Here is a 26765-nt window from a genome sequence, read left to right as displayed (position 1 = left end):
ATGAAAATAATGTAAATAGTCTACGATCTGGGCATGGAGGACTTACACCATACTTGGAATACCCAACAAGAACATATGTTTAAACTGGCCATAAAAGGATTACAAAGAAAAAGGATGGTTGCTGGGAACAGGAGGATACTTTGTAGATAATGATTTGTGTAAAAGGACTGCTGACCTTGCAGAGCCTGGATTATACACTCCTCTGGAAGCTATCGTGGACAAAGTTGGACAACACTGGTATTGCCCTGGGTTCGGATGGAAGTTTTACCCAATTCCCCGGTGTCCAGACTCATACCCCTGCATCTTGAACGTAGTGCATGTACAGAGAAGGGGCTACAGGTTTAAAATAAGGTGGGGACCTAATTATGTTGATCCATTACAGGGAGTGTATGTGGATATTTGGCTTGGGTCTTTCCAGATCTGGACCAGTAGTCCCTATATGTTTAAAAGACTTCAACTACAAGAGGCACGTTCAACATTCTATTTGATTGAGAACCAAACTTTGCCAATATGCACGACTGGTACAGTACCTTGACATCGAGTCTCCCACCTATCAGAAGTGGATGGCGAACCAGAGTACTAGTGGGGCTTTGGCAACCCCCAAGGGCTATACTGATACGACTTAGCATAAAGTCGGGAAGAGGACTATTCCGGAGATCGACTCCTCTGTACTCTGTGATGGCGCAGTATGTCTACAGTGGAACGGCATATTGGGACGCCTATGAGGATATCTTGCACCTACGTAGAGAATTGAATCCTGCATCTTCACAGTGTTTCTACACACCCCAAGGACCACCGCCTGAAATGAAGGAGGTGACAGTCGTCACTTGGAAATGGGCGTGGCGAGGACTAGATATTAGACTCCTATGGCCATCTCCCTTGTTAGTCACTCTTCTTCAGCAACGAGCATCAAGCGGTTCTGTTGTGAACACGAGACAAACAACAGCACCTAAGATCATCTATCTCCGAGATGGAAGAACCACGGGAAGACAGCGTGATCACCACGCAACCTCAAAGAACCAACGAAAGACCAAGAGAAGAGGAGTTTGGCATAGAAATGCCACTGCTGCAACGACCCCAAAAGCTGGAGCCGCTGCCACCAGTACCAAGTGAATTCTATTACGAAAATGTTGGAAGAAAGCAGCAGCAACAAAGCCAGCCGCGGAAGAAAAAGTGCCTCCAATGTTGGAGTTGGATGGCCAGAATTACAGCATTATTAGTCGGCGTTGCTGTACTTCTAGCTATCCTATACCGCTATGGTAGTACGCCCTAGACCTTAACCCATATCAGGGTCCAGTACGCAACGACTAAAACTTTCCAACAGACATGTTGGGGAGTTGAATCAAGAAACATCTACATGATATGGGACCAGAATTCTACAGAGAAATGGGCAAAGATGAAGAACCTAACCCAGCAGATGCTAAAGAATGAGTGGCTGCAATACTTGAACGACAGTGGGGAATTTCCAACCGTCACCACCAATTACAACCTGACCACCGGAGCAGACATCCTTCAAAACCTACAAGTAAGGGATCAAGAGATTATCATGGCAACCATCTTACGGTTAAAACAAAGAGAGCGAAGAGAAGTAGGCTGCACTTGGATAAGACCTGAACCTGGCGAGCCAGCCTGGTATTGCTCATGGGGATGCAGAGTACTACTAGGCTATCGAGCAGGATATTGGGAAACAGAAGCTGTTTTTCCGGCATTACCAAGACAGGATGTTTGCAGAATGATAATGCCTCCCTGGAAACATTGGGGTAATTATAACCTCACCTGTGACAACACCCGCAGCAGAGTGCTGAAAGTGGATATTACATCTACAATAGTCCCTCCGTTGAACGACACTAACAGTATGGTAGCAGGAATACTATATTCCAAACCAACCGCCATCTCACCAGCAGCATTGGTGGGATCCACAAAGATATCACCAACACAGGGAAAAACCAAACCACTCCCTACATCGCCAACACAAGATACCCAGCAAGTATTAGAACCAAAAGTTAAAAGTATTGATAACGCGGCTAAAAAAAGATGGAGGAAGATTCATGATTATTGTGTAAAAGAAAAAGTAGCAAAATTAGATAGATGTTATTGGAATCGACCTATTGGATGTAAATCTCAAAATTACATGGTGGTTGCACCAGTCATCGATTTGATAAATAGGATTACTTGGAAACAGAAACAGGAGGCAAAACATGATGAATGGCTTAACGACACCTTTCCGTGGGTCTGGAGCGTTCCACTGATACATTTTGAGGGGAATTTTCCAAGGGGATACACGTGGACTGGGCTTACTTTGCGGGGTCCACATAAAGCAAACTTCTATGTGTAAAAACTACCAAAGCCTGATGAGCTAAGGTCAGTACCTCAGGAAGATTTTAGCAAAATTGATCAATGCGTGGCGAATAAAATCTATGGAAGCTTACATGAGACAGAATACCATAATAATTTGGCTGAAGGTTCTGGTAAATCCCCCCGATGTCCCATAGACCAAATTAAGACAGGGAATTGGCTAAGATGGGTATATAACTGTACACAGTTGTTACAGATTCCAACCATTAAGGGGACCCTTCAAGCATGGCAGGAAGGAGTTAGACGTAGTAAGGACGTCACCTGGTGGGGAATGGAGAAATATGAAGTTGAAGATTGGGTATTCCCCTGTTTGGATCAAAGTAATAATTATTGGGTTAAATATCAATACATCGCCACGGTCTACTCCAGAGACAGAGCTACTTGGTCCAGTGTACTCTGGAGACCAAACCCTTATGTTACGCCACGGCCCTGAAAAATGATTTGTAATAGACGTAATACCACATGCATGATAAGCCTTGCCCGCCAAAATTGTAGAAATGTTCCTGGCTGGGAAGGATATTGTGACGCTTACTATGACGGCGAGTATGACACTTACGGCCATCAAACAGTTTGGGAGAAGAATAGTGCTGGCGTATGGACAAGAGCTTTTCCACCCAACGTTGGATGTGCCAAGGCTGTCCTGGGACATGGAATGTTGAAAAGGTCCTAGGCCACATAGTGCCATTTGTTGGTGATGCTTTGATAATGCTTGAGGAAGGATATGCCTTCAAGAAAAGTCTATGCGAAGGACGAGAAATTGTCGGTTACGAATGGCTGGGATCCAATCGGATTTACAATAATGGTACGTGTGAATCGCCTGCAGAACATTGGTTGAGCTGTGGAAAAGGAAGAGGTCGGCATGAATGTTCTTGGTGGGAAAGAACGCAAATAATAGCTGGAGGAATCATCACCACTTTCACTGCAGAGACCAGAGAAGTCATTAAAGAAGGTCTCGAAGTGGTGACTGGTTGGATTGGACATTTGTTTGGATATCTTTGGCCCTATCTGTTAATCATAATAGGACTTATTATTGCTGCAGTGATTGGATATGTTTTGTTAAAAGGAAGTTTTGCAGCCGCCCTGCGCTTGTGTGGGAGGAGCACACAACGCAGTGATATGGAGCCCCTCCTCCGTTAGGGGAGGAGTGATGAAGCCTACAAAGCTCAACGCCGAGACACGCCCTGTTCATTCTGACTTGGGGGAGTGAAGGAAGAAGAAGCATCTACATAACAGCGTACAAACTTAAGGAGATAAGTAAAAAGAATAAGAGAGCACAATGTCCAACAATACTGGCGGCGTAAATGAAACCATCTTCAAAGCGAGTAGAGTGGAGTTTATTGCACTACTGTTAGTATGGCTGCTATACTGCTGTGTCAGCCGTTGGGACTTACGACAACCACTGCGAATAGTAACGCTACTACATGGATGTGTCAGATTGGCGATCATCAATCTGCACTACGGTCAGAGTGACTTAGGGTTGTCTTTATTCATCACTCACGTCCTCGGTCGCTTTACTCTCCAGTTTGACTGTTGGGGAATATGGCAGTACACATCAATTACAATTTGGATGGTGATAGATATGACAGCAATCTTTTACACCCCGGCAGTGATGGCTGACATTGTGTGTGAAGCTGTGATGGCCTTGACCCTGTTGGCGTACATAGCTACGTTAACTGGAGCCGTACAACGCAAGAAACCCTGGCTCTACAAACTTGGACTTATCATAATTTGGGCCTTAGGATGGGGAATATTATCAGCTTTATACTGGCTGTCCATGGTTAGTCAACTACTCCTGCTGTTATGGTTTACGACCTATGATGCTTGCTTCCCGCGTACGGCTCCTTCAGCTACAGTGGGAATGACAATGTCACCACAGTCCCACTCTCCTACGGTGATCATGAGGCATCTCTGGCGTACATCTGAATAATCCCGACGAACACTTTTGCTTGCTTGCAATATAATAGTTAAAAGACTAATGTTTCCTCTTACACTATAGGAGGATATAAGATGTATTCATTGTCAAGCCACCCTGGAACAAGCGCTCTACTTCTGGGAGATAACACCGACTCTGTGGTGCCCGACGTGTTATGGCAACAACTTCCCTGTTCAAGTGGCACGGGGAATAGTGGGACGGAAGGATACTTCTTTTCTGCCCCAGGTACCATCAGAAGCATACTTAAAAATTGAGATCGAGGCAGACATGATCTGGCATTCTCTCTTGATTGATCAAATACGAGCTGACACTATAGTGTCTCCAGAGGGATATATGTATTGCCCCGTGTTTACCAAAATGTGGATGTATCCTACGGGAATAAGATTCTCCACAGCTCATCTTGCCGATGGCTGGATCGTGGCTATTGGTCCTTCATTACCACCAGTTCCACGTTCACCTCCACAGCGCACTGCGGAGGTTGGGGTGCAAACCGAGGACATGAACTGGTGTTTGGAGGCCCTCACGCAGGTGTTCCTGGATGAACACCTTCAACAGCCCGAGCCTGAGGATATTCTCGCTGAAGCTTCACCTCGAACGAAGGATACATCACCGCGGCCATCTACACCAGTTACATCATGTTATACACCCGTCACCCCCACTTCACCATGCGCACCATCGTTCCCTGACGGATTATCTTCTCAGGAATATGAGGCAAATCCGCCTTCATTGGGATTACCATCACAATCACCACTACTGGACGAGCAGCCTTCTGACGGCGACGGCAATCTACAGGTGGGCGGAGAGGAGTATGTGGTGCTGGATGAGTGTCGTTCAACTCCAGCTCCTCCTGTTCTGTCTCCAATGGTGGATGAAAAGGAAGTGCTCACCCTTCATCCTGTCGACGACGACGAGGATGTTTTTATGGAGGTATAGAGAGATCGGCGGAGCTTCAAGTCATGGAAGGGGTGTCAGGAAAGATGACTTTAAGCTTGCTTTCAGCTTGTTTTCATCTTGGAATATAATACGAGCCATGGAATTAATATACATGCTGTTGGATTAAACTGCACAGTTTTTGGTACCTTCCAGGAGTAAGTGAGGTCATACTGGACTTTTCCATTGCAAATGGGGAGGCCCACGGAATGAACTCGGTCACTGCGGTATTGTATCACTTCCTGTTCCGGAGCACTGCGGTGTTTTTCTGTATCTGTTAGCTGTTTAATCTGCGCAGTTAGATTGATCTAGTTATCTACACTCAACAAAAATATAAACGCAACACTTTTGGTTTTGCTCCCATTTTGTATGAGATGAACTCAAAGATCGAAAACTTTTTCCACATACACAATATCACCATTTCTCTCAAATATTGTTCACAAACCAGTCTAAATCTGTGATAGTGAGCACTTCTCCTTTGCTGAGATAATCCATCCCACCTCACAGGTGTGCCATACCAAGATGCTGATTAGACACCATGATTAGTGCACAGGTGTGCCTTAGACTGCCCACAATAAAAGGCCACTCTGAAAGGTGCAGTTTTATCACACAGCACAATGCCACAGATGTCGCAAGATTTGAGGGAGCGTGCAGTTGGCATGCTGACAGCAGGAATGTCAACCAGAGCTGTTGCTCGTGTATTGAATGTTCATGTCTCTACCATAAGCCATCTCCAAAGTCGTTTCAGAGAATTTGACAGTACATCCAACCAGCCTCACAACCGCAGACCACGTGTAACCACACCAGCCCAGGACCTCCACATCCAGCATGTTCACCTCCAAGATCGTCTGAGACCAGCCACTCGGACAGCTGCTGAAACAATCGGTTTGCATAACCAAAGAATTTCTGCACAAACTGTCAGAAACCGTCTCAGGGAAGCTCATCTGCATGCTCGTCGTCCTCATCGGCGTCTCGACCTGACTCCAGTTCGTCGTCGTAACCGACTTGAGTGGGCAAATGCTCACATTCACTGGTGTTTGGCACGTTGGAGAGGTGTTCTCTTCACGGATGATGCGAAGGAGATGTGTTGCACTGCATGAGGCAAATGGTGGTCACACCAGATACTGACTGGTATCCCCCCCCAATAAAACAAAACTGCACCTTTCAGAGTGGCCTTTTATTGTGGGCAGTCTAAGGCACACCTGTGCACTAATCATGGTGTCTAATCAGCATCTTGGTATGGCACACCTGTGAGGTGGGATGGATTATCTCAGCAAAGGAGAAGTGCTCACTATCACAGATTTAGACTGGTTTGTGAACAATATTTGAGGGAAATGGTGATATTGTGTATGTGGAAAAAGTTTTAGATCTTTGAGTTCATCTCATACAAAATGGGAGCAAAACCAAAAGTGTTGCGTTTATATTTTTGTTGAGTATAGATTACGATTTGTTTCCCAGTGTAATCTTTACGTGCCTTAACTAAAGCACTCCTTCTGCTGAATCACCTCTAAATTATTTACACATTATTCACTTTGCATGTTTTTAGGAATCCGCTAGCTTAGCGTAGCTACTAGCTCTTAGCCGATTTAGCATGGCGGCTTCTCCTGTCTCTCCCGCACTTTTCTGCTCTGGGTGTGAAATGTTTAGTTATTCCTCGGCCTCCTTTAGCAGTAACGGTACTTGTAATAAGTGTAGCTTATTCGTAGCTTTGGAGGCCAGGCTGGGCGAATTGGAGACTCGGCTCCGCACCGTGGAAAATTCTACAGCTAGCCAGGCCCCTGTAGTCGGTGCGGACCAAGGTAGCTTAGCCGCCGTTAGTTACCCCCTGGCAGATCCCAAGCAGCCGGGAAAGCAGGCTGACTGGGTGACTGTGAGGAGGAAGCGTAGCCCTAAACAGAAGCCCCGTGTACACCGCCAACCCGTTCACATCTCTAACCGTTTTTCCCCACTCGACGACACACCCGCCGAGGATCAAACTCTGGTTATTGGCGACTCTGTTTTGAGAAATGTGAAGTTAGCGACACCAGCAACCATAGTCAATTGTCTTCTGGGGGCCAGAGCAGGCGACATTGAAGGAAATTTGAAACTGCTGGCTAAGGCTAAGCGTAAATTTGGTAAGATTGTAATTCACGTCGGCAGTAATGACACCCGGTTACGCCAATCGGAGGTCACTAAAATTAACATTAAATCGGTGTGTAACTTTGCAAAAACAATGTCGGACTCTGTAGTTTTCTCTGGGCCCCTCCCCAATCAGACCGGGAGTGACATGTTTAGCCGCATGTTCTCCTTGAATTGCTGGCTGTCTGAGTGGTGTCCAAAAAATGAGGTGGGCTTCATAGATAATTGGCAAAGCTTCTGGGGAAAACCTGGTCTTGTTAGGAGAGACGGCATCCATCCCACTTTGGATGGAGCAGCTCTCATTTCTAGAAATCTGGCCAATTTTCTTAAATCCTCCAAACCGTGACTATCCAGGGTTGGGACCAGGAAGCAGAGTTGTAGTCTTACACACCTCTCTGCAGCTTCTCTCCCCCTGCCATCCCCTCATTACCCCATCCCCGTAGAGACGGTGCCTGCTCCCAGACTACCAATAAGCAGCAAAAATGTATTTAAGCATAAAAATTCAAAAAGAAAAAATAATATAGCACCTTCAACTGCACCACAGACTAAAACAGTTAAATGTGGTCTATTAAACATTAGGTCTCTCTCTTCTAAGTCCCTGTTGGTAAATGATATAATAATTGATCAACATATTGATTTATTCTGCCTTACAGAAACCTGGTTACAGCAGGATGAATATGTTAGTTTAAATGAGTCAACACCCCCGAGTCACACTAACTGTCAGAATGCTCATAGCACGGGCCGGGGTGGAGGATTAGCAGCAATCTTCCATTCCAGCCTATTAATTAATCAAAAACCCAGACAGAGCTTTAATTCATTTGAAAGCTTGACTCTTAGTCTTGTCCATCCAAATTGGAAGTCCCAAAAACCAGTTTTATTTGTTATTATCTATCGTCCACCTGGTCGTTACTGTGAGTTTCTCTGTGAATTTTCAGACCTTTTGTCTGACTTAGTGCTTAGCTCAGATAAGATAATTATAGTGGGCGATTTTAACATCCACACAGATGCTGAGAATGACAGCCTCAACACTGCATTTAATCTATTATTAGACTATTGGCTTTGCTCAAAAAGTAAATGAGTCCACCCACCACTTTAATCATATCTTAGATCTTGTTCTGACTTATGGTATGGAAATAGAAGACTTAACAGTATTCCCTGAAAACTCCCTTCTGTCTGATCATTTCTTTATAACATTTACATTTACTCTGATGGACTACCCAGCAGTGGGGAATAAGTTTCATTACACTAGAAGTCTTTCAGAAAGCGCTGTAACTAGGTTTAAGGATATGATTCCTTCTTTATGTTCTCTAATGCCATATACCAACACAGTGCAGAGTAGCTACCTAAACTCTGTAAGTGAGATAGAGGATCTCGCCAATAGTTTTACATCCTCATTGAAGACAACTTTGGATGCTGTAGCTCCTCTAAAAAAGAGAGCTTTAAATCAGAAGTGCCTGACTCCGTGGTATAACTCACAAACTCGTAGCTTAAAGCAGATAACCCGTAAGTTGGAGAGGAAATGGCGTCTCACTAATTTAGAAGATCTTCACTTAGCCTGGAAAAAGAGCCTGCTGCTCTATAAAAAAGCCCTCCGTAAAGCTAGGACATCTTTCTACTCATCACTAATTGAAGAAAATAAGAACAACCCCAGGTTTCTTTTCAGCACTGTAGCCAGGCTGACAAAGAGTCAGAGCTCTATTGAGCTGAGTATTCCATTAACTTTAACTAGTAATGACTTCATGACTTTCTTTGCTAACAAAATTTTAACTATTAGAGAAAAAATTACTCATAACCATCCCAAAGACGTATCGTTATCTTTGGCTGCTTTCAGTGATGCCGGTATTTGGTTAGACTCTTTCTCTCCGATTGTTCTGTCTGAGTTATTTTCATTAGTTACTTCATCCAAACCATCAACATGTTTATTAGACCCCATTCCTACCAGGCTGCTCAAGGAAGCCCTACCATTATTTAATGCTTCCATCTTAAATATGATCAATCTATCTTTGTTAGTTGGCTATGTACCACAGGCTTTTAAGGTGGCAGTAATTAAACCATTACTTAAAAAGCCATCACTTGACCCAGCTATCTTAGCTAATTATAGGCCAATCTCCAACCTTCCTTTTCTCTCAAAAATTCTTGAAAGGGTAGTTGTAAAACAGCTAACTGATCATCTGCAGAGGAATGGTCTATTTGAAGAGTTTCAGTCAGGTTTTAGAATTCATCATAGTACAGAAACAGCATTAGTGAAGGTTACAAATGATCTTCTTATGGCCTCGGACAGTGGACTCATCTCTGTGCTTGTTCTGTTAGACCTCAGTGCTGCTTTTGATACTGTTGATGATAAAATTTTATTACAGAGATTAGAGCATGCCATAGGTAATAAAGGCACTGCGCTGCGGTGGTTTGAATCATATTTGTCTAATAGATTACAATTTGTTCATGTAAATGGGGAATCTTCTTCACAGACTAAAGTTAATTATGGAGTTCCACAAGGTTCTGTGCTAGGACCAATTTTATTCACTTTATACATGCTTCCCTTAGGCAGTATTATTAGACGGTATTGCTTAAATTTTCATTGTTTCATTGTTACGCAGATGATACCCAGCTTTATCTATCCATGAAGCCAGAGGACACACACCAATTAGCTAAACTGCAGGATTGTCTTACAGACATAAAGACATGGATGACCTCTAATTTCCTGCTTTTAAACTCAAATAAAACTGAAGTTATTGTACTTGGCCCCACAAATCTTAGAAACATGGTGTCTAACCAGATCCTTACTCTGGATGGCATTACCCTGACCTCTAGTAATACTGTGAGAAATCTTGGAGTCATTTTTGATCAGGATATGTCATTCAAAGCGCATATTAAACAAATATGTAGGACTGCTTTTTTGCATTTACGCAATATCTCTAAAATCAGAAAGGTCTTGTCTCAGAGTGATGCTGAAAAACTAATTCATGCATTTATTTCCTCTAGGCTGGACTATTGTAATTCATTATTATCAGGTTGTCCTAAAAGTTCCCTAAAAAGCCTTCAGTTAATTCAAAATGCTGCAGCTAGAGTACTGACGGGGACTAGAAGGAGAGAGCATATCTCACCCATATTGGCCTCTCTTCATTGGCTTCCTGTTAATTCTAGAATAGAATTTAAAATTCTTCTTCTTACTTATAAGGTTTTGAATAATCAGGTCCCATCTTATCTTAGGGACCTCGTAGTACCATATCACCCCAATAGAGCGCTTCGCTCTCAGACTGCAGGCTTACTTGTAGTTCCTAGGGTTTGTAAGAGTAGAATGGGAGGCAGAGCCTTCAGCTTTCAGGCTCCTCTCCTGTGGAACCAGCTCCCAATTCAGATCAGGGAGACAGACACCCTCTCTACTTTTAAGATTAGGCTTAAAACTTTCCTTTTTGCTAAAGCTTATAGTTAGGGCTGGATCAGGTGACCCTGAACCATCCCTTAGTTATGCTGCTATAGACGTAGACTGCTGGGGGGTTCCCATGATGCACTGTTTCTTTCTCTTTTTGCTCTGTATGCACCACTCTGCATTTAATCATTAGTGATCAATCTCTGCTCCCCTCCACAGCATGTCTTTTTCCTGGTTCTCTCCCTCAGCCCCAACCAGTCCCAGCAGAAGACTGCCCCTCCCTGAGCCTGGTTCTGCTGGAGGTTTCTTCCTGTTAAAAGGGAGTTTTTCCTTCCCACTGTAGCCAAGTGCTTGCTCACAGGGGGTCGTTTTGACCGTTGGGGTTTTACATAATTATTGTATGGCCTTGCCTTGCAGTGTAAAGCGCCTCGGGGCAACTGTTTGTTGTGATTTGGCGCTATATAAAAAAATTGATTGATTGATTGATTGATTGAAGACGAGGGAATATATCTAAAAATGATTCTAACATGACAAGTATGATCAAATGAAGTAGTAATGTGTTAAAATTAAGAGTTGATTATAAAATGTATTTTACGAATAAGTGAAATGAATGATTATATGAGTTGTTTTTCATAAAGAGTGCAGAGTCAGAGAAAAAGAGGAAGTGAAGAAAATGTTGCAAGTGGGGCAAGAAAAGCTGATGTTAAACAACTGATCAAATGATTAAGATGTTGGTAAAAATGAAATGAATAATAAGGAATGAGAATGTTTGTATATGATCATATGAATTGTTTTTATGTGAAAGAGAGTTGTAATGAAATGATTGAATATGATTGATGTGATTTTGAAGAAATGATTTAAAAGAATGAATTCTCAGAAAAGCTGAAGTGTTAACAGAAAAGAGGAACTTGAGAAATAAGTTACTGGTAGGGGCTGCAGAGATTTCCAGTAAAGCAGAAGGAGAAGGGAGGAGGTTTTGAGTTAACAGTGTCCCCATGGTAACCAAGATCATCTGAGGACGACTGGAGTCAAGAACATATATAACTTGTTGAAACACCAGAAAACGGGGTTATTCTTCCAGGGAGAGGTGCTGTTGCCACTACTCCCCTGCTACGAGGAGATCACAAGACTTGACCATCTTGTGAGCATCAATTGGAATCGTGGAGTGAGAGGATTGGAGCCATAAAAGATCATTTGAGAGAGATTTCAGCTCCCACTCAGGCCGTCCAGTCACGGAGTAGCAGAACAATGGAGGATAACCACTGGCCTTAAGTCTGAGTGGGGAATGTTCAACGATTTCTCTCTCAAGGAATATCACAGCATACCAGAATGGATTAGATCAACTTTTGGTTGATTGAAGATGGAATAAATTCTTATGTGGATTAACTTCCTGAAGGATTACAATATCCACAAGGATCGTGGTCAGCTAACGACTAATAGCTGATGAAGAGGAAATCAAGTTCATCGAGCTGGGGACCCTAACCTCAAAATCCTCCTTCCCTCACTCCTAGAAAAAATTGTTAAGAAGTCAATCCAGTCCCAGTCAAAGTAAGATCAGTCAGAATTATTGAATTAAAAACAAAAATCTCTGCCAGTCATTATTCTAATTATACTTGAATTACTGTTGTGAAATTATCACCATATAACCTATTTTGATTATGTTATCGGCACTTGCAAAACCTGCAATAAAATTCCAAGCATGCAGTTAAAGTGTTAAGGCTCGGATATTGGATTATTGATGCTTCTTAAGGTGTAAAAGTTAAGTTTATTAGGTGTACAACATCAAAAGGCTCTAAAAGGTTAGTCTGTTTTTTTTTTTAATGAAAATAACACATCCTGGGGACTCGCTGTACGAATCACTAAATTTAAAATCTAGCAACATTCCAAGAGCCCTGATCCATAAGAGGAGAGCTGCCGTTAACGGGCGTGGCCGGTTCGTATCCTGGTTCCTGAGAAGGCTATTCGACCGGGGTGCGAGATCAGCTTAAGCGGTGTGGACGTCCAGATGGAGGCAGTCAGCAGCTAGATGAATCTCCTCGCCACCAGCTTGAACAGCCTTTGTGCAGCCCTGTCAGGTAATACCCGTGGAGACACGAAGGTCGGACCCCAGAGACGGAGAGCTGGTTTTTACACAAACACACTCATCGGAGGTTGAGCGTGTGCCGTGTATCTAAAAAGCGCGATCTGACAAGGGCTAATCACTAAACCAAGTTCGGTATTTTGCTTGATAAATTATTTTCAAATGGAGTGCAACATCAAGTATTTAATGGAGAATTTGTAAAGCCTGTATATGCTGCAGCCACCACAGCATACATTCATATAGTATGTGTACTTTGTGTCTTTGAAAGTAATACGAAATAAACACACAGTGCAAGGGTCAACGTGCATGGAAATCGGCAATGCTGTGTAGGCTGTGCCTCAGCATCAGATGCAGACTGTTGGGAAGGTGTCGTAACACGGACCCACAACAGGGGGCGCTAATGAACGGACAATGGATAAGGGAAGGAGTAACAATTTAATGTTGCACAAGAACACAACGTAAAATAAACAAAGGTACTGCCAATCACACACAAGAGGATTGCGGGCAGGCTCGAAGATAGAAGACCTCTGATGAACGAAGAGCCGGGACCCACACCGCTTCTACCACCAACGGCCTGAAGAACACCGAAGCCGCCAAGCCCCGAGTCCCCAGGTGGTCTCTGTCCTCCGTTGTCGGCCCTGGTACTGCTGGCAGAAAAAACAGAAGGTAGTGAGTGTGAATCCTCACACCCAGCAACCTTGATTATTGATTCTTGTGGAGGGAGAGCCTCCACCTCCAATCATACACACGTGCAGCTCCGAAAATCCAGTCAAGGAAATACCACCAGGAAAAAACAGCTGCAAAACAGATCAGATTATTATTTGACGTATAAGTCAGCAGAGAGATTACCTTGTATCGTAGGAGATTTCTCGGCGAGGAGGTGGAGTCGCCACCCGGCCTTTATGGTGATGGTGATGATGAGATGATGAGTGACAGCTGGTGTTGAGGATGATTGACGGCTGTCACTCCCAGTGGTTCTGGCGCCCTCTTGTGCTTGAAGCCCGCACTCCAAGCAGGGCGCCATCCGGTGGTGGTGAGCCAGCAGTACCTCCTCTTCGGCGGCCCACACAACACAGACACTATTTTAAAGACTTCAGCAATAAGATTGGTTCCACAACTTTGTACTGCAGTTTGGAACAGATGCTTTATTGCACCACCTTACATAAAAAATTAAAATGTGAAAAACACTTTAAATATTCCTCATCCACGTTTATTTCATTGTAAAACTAACAAAAACTACAAAAGTTCAAACTTGAACTGGAAACTACCTCTGAAACATATCATTAATGATTACTGTGGATATACTGGATATTAAATTTGCTCCCTATAGGAATCACATCCTCACAGGATGCAAACAGTGCATGCCACATCCCTGATGCCAAAAGACAGACACCCAGAAATAGTAAAACAAAAGAGGAAGAAATGCAAGCGGAGTCTCTGAGAACAAGCAAATGAGCTGGGTAATTTTAGGATAGGTTCATACTGAGGGAAGAGGGGAACTCCTGCCCAGAATATCCCTTTAATCCACTGCCAGCTCATTCCCTTTGCCAAAAAAGAGAGAGAGAAATAAAATCCTAAGTATTCCTCCATGGGCACAAGCAAAAAGTAGGACATCGACAGTCTCTGATGGTCCTTAAATGTAGTGGAGCAACTTCAGAAATAAATAATGCATGACAAATTTTTATCTGTTTATTCTCATTACACACTGTTTTATACGTGTACCTTGAACTCACCAAATTCTGCACCATGCACATCCGCTCGCTGCGCAGCTCAGCCACCAGGCCGTAAACATCCACAAAGTCGTGATCTCTGATGTGCTGGATGAGGTGATCAAGAGCGATGAACACGCCAGTCCTGCCCACACCAGCACTGCAGAAACAGCGAGCCAATAACACCGCTGTTACAGCCATTGTTTGTCTGCAATTTGTATGATGCAACAGTGCATAGAGAACATATTCTCATTTTGTGATGTTACAGCCTTATTCCAAAATGGAGTAAATTCATTTTCCCCTCAAAATTCTACTAACAACACCCCATAATGACAACATGAAAAAGTTTTTTTTTTTTTTTTTTTTTTTACATTTTTGCAAATTTATTAGCAATCAAAAACTAAGAAATCACATGTACGTAAGTATTCACACCCTTTGCTCAATACTTTGTTGATGCACCTTTGGCAGCAATTCAAGTCTTCTTGAATATGATGCCACAAGCTTGGTGCACCTATCTTTGGGCAGTTTTGCCCATTCCTCTTTGCAGAACCTCTCAAGCTCCATCAGGTTGGATGGGGAACATCAGTGCACAGACATTTTCAGATCTCTCCAGTGATGTTCAAAGTCTGGGCTCTGTCTGGACCACTCAAGGACATTCACAGAGTTGTCCAAGCAACTTCATTTACCTCAGGTGGACTCCAATTAAGCTGTAGAAACATCTCAAGGATGAACAGTGGAAACAGGATGCACCTGAGCTCCATTTTGAGCTTCATGGCAAAGGCTGTATATACTTATATACATGTGATTTCTTAGTTTTTTTTTAATAAATTTGCAGAAATGTCAAAAAAATATTTTTTTCACAATGTCATTATGGGGTATTGTGTGTAGAATTTTGAAGAAAAAAATTTCATACATTTTGGAATAAGGCTGTAACTTTGAATATTTCCCGGATGCACTGTATAGCAGTAGCATGAGTCTGTAACGTCATGACAGAACTGTGGGACTTTGAGGGTATTTAGCATCAAACCCCAACCATCATCTAGGTTAAAAACAGATTTTGCACAGCAAAATGTTAAAGATAAAGCACAGTCTATAACTTCTGCTGAGTTGCTGTTGTACCTGCAGTGAACCACTATAGTCGTGTTTTCATGCCGATTAGCCCGGACGGCTTTGACAAATTGGATAAGTGTACTGCTTGACTCTGGGACACCATGCTCAGGCCACGATGTGTAATTTAAGTGGTGGACCACCATGTAGCTCCCGTGCTACACAGACAAAAGACACAATGCAAAAATGTAAAAGTGTGTTTCATTTTTTACGTACATTCTGGTGTACGTATACTTTAAAGGCTGCATGACAAATGTAAGTGCAAAATATTTTTCATTTATTAATTAGAGGTACGCATTTGAGTGCATAGTTAGGTTTGGATTAATCCCGTTAGGTTCGGTCTGAGCCTGATTGGATACTTTCTGCAAGCGAGTAAATAGTTTGCATTTCTGTAGCGGTTTTTCATCTGATGCAGATGGTCAAAGTACTTCACACACTGATATCAGGGTGCTCAACTGCAAACTGCGAGCAACTTGGGGATTAAGGTCCTTGCTCAAGGGCACCTAAAGCCCAGGTTACCCATAGACAGTTTTGTCGGCGAGTAGTACGTAGACCGAAGTTCGCGGTAGTTCCGGCTGTTTTCGCGGTGGAAAGGGGCGGAGCACGCGCACGTAAAAAAAAAAAGAAAGAAAAAAAGAAACTCCGCTCCCCACTGCTGTTTGCAGCGGGGCTGCTCCTCGCTCTTTCCCCAAAAAAACTCTGTCATAATTGTGTTTAGAAGCCAGTCACCATTTGCTTTATTATACATCTGTGTAGTTAATTAATAAAATACTCTCTACAGATGATTCGCTCGCGCGCATGTAAAAAAAAAAAGAAAGAAAAAAAGAAACTCCGCTCCCTGCTGCTGCTGTTTGCTGCGGGGCTGCTCCTCCGCTCTTTCCCCCAAAAAACTCTGTCATAATTGTGTTTAGAAGCCAGTCACCATTTGCTTTATTATACAGCTGTGTAGCTAATAAGCAAAATAATCTCCAGGACGATTCGCGCACGCACGCACGTAAAATAAAAATAAAAAGAAGCTCTGCTCCACACTGCTGTGGTGCTGCTGCTCGCTCCAAAAACTCTGTCATGATTGTAAAATAAAGGACAAAAGAGACATAAGTCCTGCTCACAGGTTGCTACCAGATACAGGACATGTTCACATCTTCAAACTCCAGACATCTCCACATCACTACATATTCAGTCCCTGATTGGTCATCGCGGCGTAACGAGAACTGTGGCACTACAGGAAGCGGCAGGATGAAACAGAGATTAAAAAGTATCAAACGCCGTTGTTTGCGTTGTCGCTGTCGTCACGGGAGGTCTCCGGGAGTGCTCCCAGAATTATTCGACATGTTGAATCATTTTTTCGACGAACTAAGGAACTAAGCCACGCCCCCTAGTGCCGGCGTTAACAACGGCGTGTGATCCTTAAGACGGCCAAAAACTCTTCCGGGACGCTTCCGGGAGCTCTTACCGTCTGTGTGTAAACGGGGCTTAAGTCAGTCACCTGTCTGACAGGGAATCGAACAGAGGCTCCTCTGGGTCACAAGATCATCTCTCTAACCGTTAGGTCACCCCAAGCCTCAATGTGTGTGTGTGTGTGTGTGTGTTTGGGGGTTTGTTCAGCTTGGTTACCCTTTCTACTTTCAGTGTTCGGACAGTCCAGTCAGGAAAGATTTCCTCTGACAATTTAGTGATGATAATGTCACCAAACACGGTCACTGGTTTATTGTCCTCTGGCCAGTACTTGTGACACCGAATCTGAAATGTCAGACACACACACACACACACACACACACACACACACACACACACACACACACACACACACACACACACACACACACACACACACACACACACACACACACACACACACACACACACACACACGGCCGCAGCAACATATAGGATCAGACTCTTGACAGACACAAATACTGACTGTGTTATTTCACAATATCTAATCTCTCACAACGCACTCTGCCTTTCTCATAACACTGCGTGAGCATGGCAATGGTGCGGGTTCCTGTCTCCCATATCATCCTCCAGAAGTCAGCCACGGTGCCAGGGAGAGGCCCCTGGGTGGCTATGAACTCATTGGGACATAGATAGCCCTGGAGATACAGAGACACACAGAGAAACTGGTAACTTTTGATTTCCTTATACAGTAGTGTTCAGAATAATAGTAGTGCTATGTGACTAAAAAGATGAATCCAGGTTTTGAGTATATTTCTTATTGTTACATGGGAAACAAGGTACCAGTAGATTCAGTAGATTCTCACAAATCCAACAAGACCAAGCATTCATGATATGCACACTCTTAAGGCTATGAAATTGGGCTATTAGTAAAAAAAAGTAGAAAAGGGGGTGTTCACAATAATAGTAGTGTGGCATTCAGTCAGTGAGTTCGTCAATTTTGTGGAACAAACAGGTGTGAATCAGGTGTCCCCTATTTAAGGATGAAGCCAGCACCTGTTGAACATGCTTTTCTCTTTGAAAGCCTGAGGAAAATGGGACGTTCAAGACATTGTTCAGAAGAACAGCATAGTTTGATTAAAAGTTGATTGGAGAGGGGAAAACATATACGCAGGTGCAAAAAATTATAGGCTGTTCATCTACAATGATCTCCAATGCTTTAAAATGGACAAAAAAAAAAAAAAACAGAGACACATGCAAGAAAATGGAAAACAACCATCAAAATGGATAGAAGAATAACCAGAATGGCAAAAGCTCACCCATTGATCAGCTCCAGGATGATCAAAGACAGTCTGGAGTTACCTGTAAGTGCTGTGACAGTTAGAAGACGCCTGTGTGAAGCTAATTTATTTGCAAGAATCCCCCACAAAGTCCTTCCGTTAAATAAAAGACGTGCAGAAGAGTTTACAATTTGCCAAAGAACACATCAACTGGCCTAAAGAGAAATGGAGGAATATTTTGTGGACTGATGAGAGTAAAATTATTCTTTTTGGGTCCAAGGGCCACAGACAGTTTGTGAGACGACCCCCAAACTCTGAATTCAAGCCACAGTTCACAGTGAAGACAGTGAAGCATGGTGGTGCAAACATCATGATATGGGCATGTTTCTCCTACTATGGTGTTGGGCCTATATATCGCATACCAGGTATCATGGATCAGTTTGTATATGTCAAAATACTTGAAGAGGTCATGTTGCCTTATGCTGAAGAGGACATGCCCTTGAAATGGGTGTTTCAACAAGACAATGACCCCAAGCACACTAGTAAATGGGCAAAATCTTGGTTCCAAACCAACAAAATTAATGCCTCGCAGATGTGAAGAAATCATGAAAAACTGTGGTTATACAACTAAATACTAGTTTAGTGATTCACAGGATTGCTAAAAAAGCAGTTTGAACATAATAGTTTTGAGTTTGTAGCATTAACAGCAGATGCTACTATTATTGTGAACACCCCCTTTTCTACTTTTTTTTTTTACTAATAGCCCAATTTCATAGCCTTAAGAGTGTGCATATCATGAATGCTTGGTCTTGTTGGATTTGTGAGAATCTACTGAATCTACTGGTACCTTGTTTCCCATGTAACAATAAGAAATATACTCAAAACCTGGATTAATCTTTTTAGTCACAAAGCACTACTATTATTCTGAACACTACTGTAAGTAAATATGTGTACACACACACACACACACACACACACACACACACACACACACACACACACACACACACACACACACACACACACACACACACACACACACACACACACACCATTATTATTAAGATCCAAATATATGCACAAAAACCTGTAAAATCTAATCAGTTCAAGTCCTCATCAGGGGTATCAAGTGTCTGCTATGTGCTGTTAATGGGTTAACACTCATTTATATTCAATGTTAAAGTGTGTATCACTAATAAATAAAATGTTTAATGAGCTGACTATTCTAATTAAATAAAGAATTATGAAAATACTGCTGCATTGCATTTTATTTTTGGTGCCATGTGCCCTGAGACATTAAGTCATAAACATGGGGAATTTAGCCTGATTTCACCTGCTGCTGATAAATGCTCTGAAAAAGGAAGCTGTGAGGAATGTGGACTTTGATGACATCACGTAGGGCCACGCCCATCCAGACCCTCTATTGAAATAAATTTTTACAGTGTGAAATCAGTGTTTTTGTGGAGTTTGACGGTGTGTTTTAGGAGGATGTAGCCACATGACTCGTGACGTTTATTTGGTGGACAGATTTTTTAAAGAGAATATTTTGAGGAGGAAATTTATTTTGAGTGCTTCTGGGACACACTGCAGAAGTGAAGCCCAGCACAGCGTGAGAATGTTCTTCAAAACCTGGATCAAACCACGGATTCTATTCTTTCCATTCGTAGACACAAGTGGAGTGACTTTCAGGCAGTCACTGCCTGATGTTACATCATGATTCTGGATCAAAAATGGCTGTCAATCTGTTGTGCATTTTTCCAGACGCACTCTGGCTTATTTTACTTTTATCAGCTTTATCAGGAATTTCACAAATTAAAGAGTTAGAAGTAATGATTTATAATATGGTACATCATTTTTTTAAAAGATAGTCATCAGACACAAGGGGGTTATTCCCATTCTAATACAAGTCCATCGTTTGCACGGTTCATTATTCTGTAAGTAATTTGGTCAGCGAAGTTTAACCATAGCAACAAGGTCTTCATGCCAAACTGGAAATTTTGTGAGGAGATAGCAGAGTTCTCCATCTCATCAGCTGCACTGAGTTAAATCCACGGTAAATCCATCAATCAATCCAGTTAAATCCATTAAATCAATGTATTTCGGCATCATCATCACTCTGCCAGTTTCTCTCACTCTCAGCTGACAGCGCCATTATTGACATCTGCGTAGCAACACAGTCAGGGCATGGAGTAATACATCAAATGTGAACAGTTGAATATTTTGTCACCGTCAATGCGATATTTTATCGTCTGAAATCTCACACAATTAACCAATCAGATATACGGAACAAATGTAACTGGATGAGAATGAGAGTTTTATAGATATATTCTTGTCATTAATGTCCTTGAAACTTATGTCAGAGAAACATCATTTCAAAATCTTGGAGCATTACCATGTTTGATGTCATCAGAAACTTCTGAGCTGGTCTGCATTGCCATCTAGTGGATGTTTTGCTTAACATCAATGTTAACTTAAAGGCTGTATGGGAGTGTGTTAGCAGTGATGGTTACACCATTTGACACACACGTTTAGAGTTGTATGACAAGCTGCACCTACATACCAAATGAGGTACTGTGATTCACATGAAGAAGAAGAAAAAGAAGAGGTTCTAAATGAGAAAAAGATTCTTTGTTTGAGACAATGAGTAAATTTAACAAATAATTCACTCCACCTAAAAGACTATGGAATAAAATGATAGAATATAATTTTTATACTGCTCGTTATTGTGTCGGACAACAAGAACAGCAACAGCAAGTCAGCTAAGCTCAGGTAAGTCTATTATATTTTAAAAATGTTTTACCAAAGCGGTTTCAAATGTTTACCTTGCGTACAATCATCAGGGCAGTGTGGTGACCAAGCAGTTAACGCACTTGTTTACAGAGCAGAAGGTTCTCAGTTCAAGACCACCCATGCCCATTCTCCATGCAATGTGGAGTTGCGTCAGGAAGGGATTCTGGTGTAAAACTTGTGCCAAATCAACATGCAGATATGTATCACATCTGGTGAGGCGACCCAAGTGAAAAAAGGCAGAAGCTGTACAAACCTTACATATGATTATCTTGTCGGTGGCCAAAAGAAAGCGTTTACTCACATTTTGTGCCCGAGTGCAATAACATTCATTAGCTCGTTAGCTTCTGATTCTTAACATGGTCTTTATGTTATACTGTAAATAAATAATGCAATGATTAAATTCATTTTACTTTTTGTTGTATGAAACAATAGCACCACATAAGTGTGACATATTCCGGTGTGACATATGGCTAACCTCTTAAATAGGCAAGCGTATGCACCAAACAACCCTAACGGCCCCTTCGCACATCGTATGAATGTGGTCGAATTACGCATGAAGCAGGAATCGCATGCAATACGTGTAAAATTGAAGCTGCCTCCAATGCCTCGTACACCTGTTGCTACAACTATTTGCACAAACCAGCGTCTGAAAGACACAGTGTGCACTGTGAGAGCCCATTCGAACCCTCTCATGGCAGGTGTCAGTCAAATTCCAGCTAACACACATGAACATCTAACACTGCTTTTTTGGCACTTAGAAAATGTGTGCCCATTTGCGCTATTAGCACGAAAACAGTCAGCAGATGATCACTGTCAAGCTGGATTTGAAATTTGTCTAAGTGCCCCCACGACTGTGGCTTTCCAAAATAGAAACACACATGTGAGGTGCCAGAGTGTCGGCTCCCCCTGCGCACACGTGCTGTGCGTGAGAATTGCACGTTTTGCGCTCTCCCCTCCATCCATAAACATGTGGCATGCCGGGGGGTGGGAGTGCACTTGCCTGAGCTGCTGATATATGGATGTGCAGATGGTGTGTTGGTGTATGTGCTGGACTGACAGGGATGTGTCCACTGACAGCTGCAGGTGTTGGGATCTCTGGTCCTGGACGACACAGCTGCAGAACACTTATGGTGTTTTGATGAACACGCGCGTGTGTGTGCTTGCTGTCCTCAGGTGGAAATACATAAAAACATATATCGCTTTTGCAACAGGCTGGAGAGCGCGTACATTGACAGGCTGTCCCAGCTGGAACAGCGCTTTTTTCTCTTTAAAAAAAAAAATACATTTATCTGCTTGTTGATTTTAGCCTTTTCACACTCCTGTTATAAGACAGTGATTGTAGCGCAGTGGTAAAGTTTCCATCTGTAATCAGAGCTTACAGGTTTGAATCCCGTGAGTGGCATTTATTTTTAATTTAAACAGGGTTATTTAGCTGCGGGGTTCTGTATTGTGTCCCCTCTTATTTATTACTGTATCAACCCAGTGATATTCACTAATTATACAGCTGGTTTTTATTTTATTTTTCTCCACATTAGTGGCACGATGTGGTGCACCATGTCTCAGCTGCTTACACGGTATTCCTGCTTGCATGACACCGTCACGTGCACGATACCGTCGCAGCGGGGTCGTGCACGGCTGCCCGTCGGCTCAATGTTTTCGTGGATTGCTCATACGAGCTGTTCCGCTGTGATTCGCCCCGATTTGTACTTATTCGTACTATGTGTGAAGGGGCCCTAAAATGTGATCAGCTCATCTGCTCATAACATGACCATGACTCAAGTAGAGTCAGCCCTCAGGGTTCAGCTCTGGGTAATTAGCAATGGGTACTCACTGAGATGAAGCTGGCGTTGATGTAATCAGAGCCCATGGTTCCCGGTTCTGACAGCAGCTTCACTCGGTTGTTATTATCTGGATACAGTTGTGAAAAGTGTGGCACAAATGTACCTATGAGTACTCAGCAGACTATTTTTTAGCCTGAGAATCGTTTCAAAGGTGTGAACTACTCAGTTTTTATATAGTGACAGATTCACTTACAAGGTTTGATGTTGATGAAACGGTTCTTGGTTCGGTTCCATGGTAGGTCAGCATCTGAAGTTGCCAGATCCTGCAGCAGCTTTGGGAGCTCCTGAAGAGGTGTAACAAATCAGCATTAATGCAAATACACACCTGATGGTGGAGATGGTGCAACGTTAGTCCCTACTGGCAACAGCAGTGGTAAAATATACTTGCAGAATCTTGCTGTGAAACAGTCAGAATCACAACACAACATATAAATCTGCTAACCTACTAGATTTTTGGTTGGCTACTAGATTTTTGTTTGGTTGGCTGAAATGTTCTGCCACCAATGCAACTGATTCAATAAAAGCAAGATATCAAAGTAAAACTGGTATGAGAATAATCATTTGATTGATGCAAAACGTAGGAGGCAGAACTTGTAACCAATTACCACATTAAAAAAACATTTGTAGTTACTTTGCATTATTAGAACTTAAGTATGTGAAGTTAGTGTTACACATTTTTTTTTACAATGCAGCTAAATTAAATCAGTTAACTAAAAACTTATTTTAAATCAAATGAGCTTAGTTATTTTATGCTATATCAACTTAAATGAACATACTAATGCAACATTCTAAAATATTTAAACATATTGCACTATGATACAGTGACGTATCTCAGCAGTGACATTCATGTCTCTGAATCATCGACCTGTTAGATCGAGAGATGCCTGGAAAAAGTTTATAGAGTCATGAGATCGCTGGACAGAGGTGTTTGCCGATATCTTTGTGGGAGAATGAAGGTCCACGTCTGTAGGGTCCTGGTGCTTCTTTTCCTACTGTATGGGTGTGAGACCTGGGTCCTAACTCATGATTTAAAGTGACGACTGGATGTTTTTGGTACCAGGTCTTCTTGGAGCATCCTTGGGTACTGCTGGAATGACTTTGTCAGCTTCAGCATTTTGGCTAGGTAGCATGTTTCTCTTTGTATGATCCAGCACATACTGAGTGTTGAGGATCCCAGTGGAAGGAAAAGGCCAAGGGGTCGCCTACACTTCACCTGGCCTTGACAGACAGATTAGTATTTCAGATTCAGAGATGTGAGGATGGACTCCTCTGCCTGAGTAGTTTCAATCTATAATCCAAGGTAGTATTGGGGGCAAAGTGTGGAACCATCGCATGCTGTAACATGTGACTATACTGTGATACAAAGCAGCAGTCAGGAACTGAACTAGGGAGCCACTTTTGAACAGCCCGTTCTACTAGCTGAGCTACAGACACTGATGTTGCTGTGTTGACATATATTTCAGCTGTCTTGGTTTCCCTCACTGTCAACAAGCCTGACAAAGACTGATCCTTAATGTCAGAGTTCATTCAATGTTATTCTTTCTTACTTGGTTGATTGAGTATATCTCAATCAACCAAACAACAAAAACACAATAATATGGACTATACACATTGAGGGGGAGACAACACACTGCTTTTCAACAGTGGTCCAAATGACAAAGCATGTTTTTCTGAAAGTGGGAATTTAGTGGATCAATCCCAGAGTATTTCTGTATGTCAAAGAGTCTTTGAAAAATTCCCTTAACCTGAACTCTCCTTAAGGAACAGTGTAAATGGTAAATGGACTGCATTTATATAGCGCTTTTCCATCTGCATCAGACGCTCAAAGCGCTTTACAATTATGCCTCACATTCACCCCAATGTCAGGGTGCTGCCATACAAGGCAGCTCACTATACACCGGGAGCGATATTAAATTAAAGGCCTTGCCTTGATTTTCCAGTCAGGCGGGGATTTGAACCCATGATCTTCTGGACTCAAGCCCAACACCTTAACCACTAGACCATCACCTCAGCGTGTACTCTCACTCTGTCTTGAAGCTCTAGTTATGCCTTCAGTATTGGGTTTATTGGGTTTTTTTGTACTTATAATAGTGAAGTTATATTAACTTGAATGCTGTCAGTTGAAACAACTTAAAATACACAAGTTAATTTAATAAGCATTTTTTAAATTTAGCTTCAATCAAAAGATTCACATAAAACACTAACTTCAAATATTTAAGCTGTAATAACTTTTTTATTTTTGAATACTTAAAAACATTTGAGATCATCAGTTACATCTTAATATTAATATTAATAGTTAATATTAAAAATATTGAGTAAACTAAAAAGCTGTGAAATCATTTACATATACTTGATGATCTTGGTAAATCTAAGTAAAAATATTAAGTAAATTAGTCCTTTCCAAATATTCTGACTTAAATTTACCAAACAAATAAAGTATAATTCAAAAATTATAATTTGTTAAGCAAAGGATAATTTATTTCAATGAAATAAACTCAAATAATAAATGTAAAGTTAAGATAAAATTAATTTAAATTTTTTTAGGCATTTCATTTGGTATATCCAACTCAAACAATCAATTGGATGTGTTTCAGAGATTTTATTAAGTCAGTATAGCTGTTCCTTACTGTGATATATACAAAGCCACTGACTTACATTTTAGAGTGAGAAGCTTCTCAGTAATAAAAGCATTGCGAGTTTTAGACATGTTTTAAGCCCAAACTTGTGCAGCATGTCAGAGTAAATGTATAAAATCAGAAAACTTCAGCGCAACTGTTCCTGACGTTTGGTGTTTTCATCTAAAATATTCATATGACTCCACGTCACCAATAAACACACATGGAGTTAGTGAGGTTTGGAGGTCTCTTACACCAAATTCTTCTTGAAACTTGGCATTGTCATTGGCACACAGCTCCTCTACGTGTTGTAGAAAAGACTTCTTGTTGACTGGCCTGGTAGATGGCACAAGAGAGAAATAATAATTTAAAAAACGCTATTTTTTGCAATTTTTTTTCTTGGTTACAACATGTAACACAGACGAAAACATACTGAGATGTGCTGCAGCTGCTGTGTGCATGTTCACATTATTTATGTAGGATGACTTACTTGAGTGATTTCCTGTAGCTCAGGAGCCTGGATAAAAATAGAAAGAATAAGCAAAAATAAACAATTTAGACTGACAATCATAGTGGTGGTGCAGGAATGAGCTGGTACTCATCAAGTACACTATATATTTCACTAAATGAGAATCATCCATATGATTAGTTTAAATGAAAACCATTTTAATAAAATGTAGACGGTAGTTTTTATTCTGGAGGACAAGTTGAATGAACGCAAGAATGTTTTATTTTATTTTATGAAGCTTCACAATCAAGAGTAGGTCACAAAAATACCACAGAAGAGCTTCAACAAAAGAAGCACACTGTTGGCAAAATATGTATTGGCCTGAATATAAGAAATTTCTTTGGACAATGGACCCGCATTATTTTAGCTGCTAAAAGCTAGTCTAAATATAATTATTATTTTTTGGATTAAACATAATAAAAACATGCATTTCCCACCCTTCTTCTAAGTTTTTTGTTTTGATAATTAATAAATCGATAATATAAAAAAATTATAAAAGAACCCATCTGATTGGTCAGAAATTTTATGATGTATGCATGTGGGGACCAAGCTCCCACTTCAATCTATCCATATTGAATTCTATGTGCAGGAGAGGGAGAATGTTGATAATGGGCTGACAAAAGTTTCACAAAGTTCAGGTGCGATCGGTGCAATTGTCACACAAACAGTCTCTGTGTCTGGGTAAAGCTGACTGCCTGTTTATACGCTCGTCTAAAAATAGAGCGACTCATTCACTT

General features: G+C 41.8%; 1 protein-coding gene across 1 annotated transcript in view; it reads right to left on the bottom strand.

The window, feature by feature from the left end:
- Positions 1-26765, bottom strand: part of ptprq (protein tyrosine phosphatase receptor type Q) — a 140886-nt gene that overhangs the window by 28639 nt on the left and 85482 nt on the right. The window contains 8 exon segments of the mRNA XM_034175490.1: positions 14517-14652; positions 15612-15757; positions 17214-17339; positions 17558-17692; positions 22896-22972; positions 23099-23189; positions 25775-25856; positions 26011-26037. Coding sequence (XP_034031381.1) covers positions 14517-14652; positions 15612-15757; positions 17214-17339; positions 17558-17692; positions 22896-22972; positions 23099-23189; positions 25775-25856; positions 26011-26037 — 820 coding nt within the window.

The sequence above is a fragment of the Thalassophryne amazonica genome, chromosome 8 (assembly GCF_902500255.1).
Source record: "Thalassophryne amazonica chromosome 8, fThaAma1.1, whole genome shotgun sequence".
Classification (NCBI taxonomy): domain Eukaryota; kingdom Metazoa; phylum Chordata; class Actinopteri; order Batrachoidiformes; family Batrachoididae; genus Thalassophryne; species Thalassophryne amazonica.
Note: the sequence above shows the minus strand (reverse complement) of the source record. Positions and strands in the feature narration are given on the sequence as shown.